The sequence below is a fragment of the Aplysia californica genome, unplaced genomic scaffold (genome assembly GCF_000002075.1).
Source record: "Aplysia californica isolate F4 #8 unplaced genomic scaffold, AplCal3.0 scaffold00047, whole genome shotgun sequence".
Taxonomy (NCBI): Eukaryota; Metazoa; Mollusca; class Gastropoda; order Aplysiida; family Aplysiidae; genus Aplysia; species Aplysia californica.
In genome coordinates this window covers 714,508-719,597 of record NW_004797317.1, presented here as the reverse complement: position 1 = coordinate 719,597, position 5,090 = coordinate 714,508, and the positions used below count along the sequence as shown (strand labels likewise).

The 5,090-nt window shown below is 36.5% G+C and overlaps 1 protein-coding gene across 1 annotated transcript in view; it reads right to left on the bottom strand.

The window, feature by feature from the left end:
• The window catches only part of LOC101846947 (membrane metallo-endopeptidase-like 1), a 26,680-nt gene that overhangs the window by 14,724 nt on the left and 6,866 nt on the right, over window positions 1–5,090 (bottom strand). The window contains exons 4-9 of the mRNA XM_013079280.1: window positions 4,753–4,914; window positions 4,088–4,171; window positions 3,385–3,590; window positions 2,871–3,074; window positions 1,480–1,545; window positions 104–252 (exon numbers count right to left, since the gene is read on the bottom strand). Coding sequence (XP_012934734.1) covers window positions 104–252; window positions 1,480–1,545; window positions 2,871–3,074; window positions 3,385–3,590; window positions 4,088–4,171; window positions 4,753–4,914 — 871 coding nt within the window. The remainder of the gene's footprint in view (window positions 1–103; window positions 253–1,479; window positions 1,546–2,870; window positions 3,075–3,384; window positions 3,591–4,087; window positions 4,172–4,752; window positions 4,915–5,090) is intronic.

Here is a 5,090-nt window from a genome sequence, read left to right as displayed (position 1 = left end):
GGGGGGGGTGTAGCGAAAGCGTTTCAAAAGTCACGGGCACATACTTTTATTTATTCTAGATTAAAGCAAAAAAGGAGAATAAATGTGGACAGTTTTGCGTTACCTTTTCGGAGTGTTCCTGATGAGTTCTGTGAAGTTTCGAAAGTAAGAGGGCGAGATGTTGATTATGGTTTCATTTTCTGTGAAGTCTGTAATTCCTATTTCTGGGGCTGTCAGCAATGATGTCACGAACCGCATGAAGTCGAATTCTCCCTGTTTTGTTTTGTTCGTTGTTTTGTTTTCAAACAAACACAAAAGATGAACAGAACTTAATGTTCAGTGTTAGATGGAGATCGTAAAATTTTCATATAAAGGAATTGTAAGGAGAGATAATGCAGACTTGATTAGAGAGTAAGACCAAGAGACATAACTACTTTCTAAATAACGATATCATAAAATCAAACTTAGAATGAAGAAACATTTAGTGTAACTGACCTCTCTTCCCTCTGCTATTAAAAAATGTGGTTTCTATATCAACTTTAAAAAACAACAACTAAAAACAGGGAATAATTCCAGATGTGGATCGTATTTTGATACTGCCTTGGACTCCCAGTATCAATGATAGAAACTGTATATATGAAGTTAAATAACATTAAAATAATATGAACAACAAATCTGGTATTTCTACTACAAACTCGCCCTATTCCATTCGTTGATTCCTGCAGAAATGCGTTTGTGGATGATCAAGATTTTAGATTAATTTTAAGGCAAGTTATGAAGCGTTTATCTGAAAGGCAAGTTTCTTTAAGTATATTATTTCGCAAAATTTTATTTTGTTTAAACTGCAAACATTGCGTTTGCGATCAGTCTTACAAGCTGGGTGTACATTGTTTTAGAGAGTGTACAAGCTTTTAAATAAATTTTCTTCATCCTCTTTTCAGGGTGTTGATGATTGGAAATAACTGCAAAAACAGGGGCTTCAGCAGCTCAACAAATGTGGTGTTCGACTGTCAACTAGGGGCCTGAGGTTCGATCGCCGTCAGCATTGTTTTGTTTTTCCCCCGTATTTTCTACCCCACCTGTCGTAGGGTTCGAAAGATAGAACACTTAATCTTCTAGGATAAGAAAGAAAATCTCAGAGGTCCGATGTGAAAGAGTTGCCTTTTAGAGATCCCTTGGTGGCTCTGAAAGGACCACCGTCCAGGCGAAATTCCAAATAAACTCCTCCCCATAACCTGCAGTCACTGATGTCAGTATATTTTATTGATTAAAGTTCCCTCGAAAATCTGATGAGGCTGCTTGACAGATAAGGGATGATTTTTCGCTCTTTGAGCATAAAACATCCATGTAGGCTACATAAAAAAACTGCACTGTGAAGTGGACATCTCAAATCCAATTACTCACTGAGCTCAAGCTGAAGAAAACTGCCAAAATTATTCCAGCCGTAATCGATGTGCAGTATAGCACTATGCGCAGTCACAGAGGTAGTAATGTACTCACCGTACTGTAGTTTCCATGGACTTCTGCCAAGGTCATGGGGTTGTACAGGGCTTCTGCGTCCCGCCTCTCCTCGGAAGGGACCAAAATCTGGGGAAAGGTGTGTACTTGAGAAATAGGCATTCTATTCGACATTTAATAATTGAACAGTAAAAGTTAAAATTTTTATGAAGTACAATTTAAGGGGAAAAGCTATTGAAATTGTTCATCTCCTTAGATTCTGCATAATCAGCATTTTCAAGGGAAATAGTTTAATATTTGAATTTGATGAAATTATTATACATCGACAGTTGAGAAGTATATTATGTAATGGTTAACTCAAAATTTAGGAGACTGAAACAATTCTAAGGCTTGTTCATGTTACAAGAAATCTTTTTGTTATTAGTAAGATCATCTACTACTATAATACAAAACATTTGTCAACACACAAAAAACTGTATGTTTCCATTAGTTTGGTTGGACCTGCTTATTCTGTGTGCCATATTGAAAGAACGCTAACATTTTGTGGAAGGGGGGGAGTGGATAAAAAACACCAACAAAAACTACAAACAATGATGTTGACGAAATGTTGCAATATAGTTGTAAAGACATCATGCGAAATTTGAACCCTTTTAAAAATGTGGAAGTCTTAGTATTTTTTGTACAAAACTCTTACTAAAATCAGAAAAATTGCGTAATCCGTAAAAATAGTTTAAGAAGAAAAGAAAAATTTGCATTATAATAATATTCCTCTCAGTTTCCCAGGAATGATGGTTCTATCCATTTTAATCCCTATCAAGTACCTTCGATTACAATGAGTCAGTTATAACCGCAAACATTGTGAACGATCATGTAAAAAAAAAAAAATTGGTAGCACCTTGCTCGTTGTAAAGAAACAATAATTCATTATTAGTCTCAGACTGTCTATTAAATATTGGTTGACCAAACGTTTATTCTTCAACTTGTATTCTTATTTACTTCCATAACTCAAATCAAACAGTTTGTCCTCTGTCTCTGGTCCGAAATCCAAATGCACCAATGTGACTTCATTGATGCTATTTGTGAAATCAAATAAAACTATAACCCTTCAGAACCATTTTGCTGCGCACATAGTACTTAGGAATATTTAGCTCGATGGCTAAAGTACACAGGTCAGTAGCTTCACGGTATTGCTTGCCTTGTATTTTACAAACTGTATAATATTATAGCTGGGACCATTCATTTCTACTCAGTTTGGGGTTAATTTCTTCCAACAGTAGTGTAAAAATAATGAGTAGCTGATGCTGAAAATTTGAATGACAGAATGAGTTACATACAAAGGAGACGGCGTGCTGTATACTTATAGTAATAGGAACTACCTCCAGATCAAGGATTTCTATTCTTGAACTCTTTAAACTCTAGTGTAAAACATTAACTAAATAGCGTATTATCCTCACCTGTGCCAGCTGTACTTCGAAATCTACAATGTCCTCCACATCTTGCTGAGCTGTGGCGGGATCTGCAAACCCCATGGTCTCTGCCACTCTGTAGATGAATGTCTGGTAGGCCATGAGCATAGTGTCATTTCGGGGGACCAGGTAGTACTTCTGACCCGGCATGCCCAAACCAGGCTGGTCTATCTGTATTAAGATAATAATAATAATGATTACTTTTTAAATATATTATCTGGAACCAAGTGGGAAAAGGCTTCTTTTTGCCGGGGAAGGGGGGATGTGTTCTTCATGTAAAAGATAATGCATCAAATATTTGATGCCAGTCAAGGAGAAAATACTTATCAAGTAACAACACCGGGGAATGTGAATAGTAATTATTTTCATCGTTCCAACAAGCTGAAATGTATCTGATGACACCATTGAAAAAAATTGCAAAAAATGTCTTTATTAAATATGGCACTGAACTCATTTTAATCCAATAAACAGGTCTCTTTACCTTCATTATGTGTACACTCGAATTTTTGTCGTCGACATCTGGATAGATGCCCACCAGGAGGCTAGACCCTTGTTTGGTGGCGTTAATTACGACGTCAGTGAGATCAAACGTGGCTTCGTTCCAAGATGTAGAGATAAGAGGAGAGTCTCCGATATTGGCCTTGAGCCAATCCTTGAAGTGTTGGTCACCTCGATTGTTCATTGTGTCTTTGAAAAAAGAAAAGAAACAACATTAAAAGCCTGAAATATATTTAACAAGATCTTTTCATTTTAATGCATCTTGGTCTTTCAGTCAGACAGTATCCAAAATGTCAAAGTCAAAAAGTCTGAGTTGTGACCTTAGAAAATTTTAAGAATGTTTATCTCACGTTGTATAGGCCTTCATGTAACCACATTAGATCCCAATGGCACAATCATTATGCTTTCAAAACAATAAACAAAGACAGAAATTTAAATGGGGAATATCTAGAAAATAAGTACTTTATTTCTACTTTGTCAAAATGCTGCACCACATATTAATATGTTTCCTCAGTTCTTTGATAACCACGCAATACAACAGGCGTTGCACTCGTTGAACTGATAAAAAGTTTTACTGGCCGTGATTTTAATACTTAACTTCAAGCGTTTCTTTTCATTTTTGGAGGATTGCACAAATAGCTAAAAGTTAAAAGTTACAATGTGAATATTTCCCCCTTAGAACCTACCCAGGTCAAGACAAGACTGGTATAAGTTTCTGGCGCTCGTCACCGCTTGGAGGTCATCACTTGCTGGCGGTTCCTCCAAGATTCCTAAAAAACAGATAATTGAGAATGTCTACTTTCCAAAACAGTTTATGTTTGAACCTAATAACGACGATATCAAATAATATCGTATATAAACCAGAGGACAAAGACTCCGGATCTTAAGTGAAAATAGTGAAATGACAAAAGTTTAACGCCCCCATGAACACTATCAGGTTATTTTCGAGGCGGGGCCTCCGAGTTCAACATCCATTCCCAAACTGACAGAGCCAAAATTAGATGTCAATGGTACAATAATTATTCTTTCAAAACAATAAACAAAGACAGAAATCTAAAAGGGGAATATCTAGAAAATAAGCACTTTTCTTTCCACTTTGTCAAGATGCTGCACCACATATTAAAAATTGTATTTGACAATAATAACGATAGCTCATTCTTTTGATTTTTGACGATGACCAAGACACCTGTAGAAAGGAATATTTCTCCTGCGATATATAGAAGACTTAGGAGAATTGAAGGTTAAGAAAACTTCTATTACATAATACACGTACAACGAGTTACGCAGTAAAGTGAAATGTAATTGGGAAGGGGGTGTCTACGGAATAATTCATTGCGAGATATTAACTCACTTTTTACTTTCCTGTTCACATCGGCCGCTACTTCTGAGAAAACGTCATAATAAGATCTGTCTTCTGGGATTTCATTATTCTTTAGCCACCCGCCGCAAGCAAATTTATAGAAGTCGTCACAAGGGTGCACGCTTGCATCGACGTTCTTCAGTATACGAGCCGCTGGGGATAAAATATGTTAGTAAGTATTAATAAATCAAGGGGTAAAAGAAGATGAATTTCAATAATAAGTAGTAGAGAGTTTTGCGTATCAAAAATCAGGAGGACTGTGCAAGCAGTTATAGTGGATATGAGGTACAGGAGACAGGCAGTGGGAGAGAGAGAGAGAGAGAGAGAGA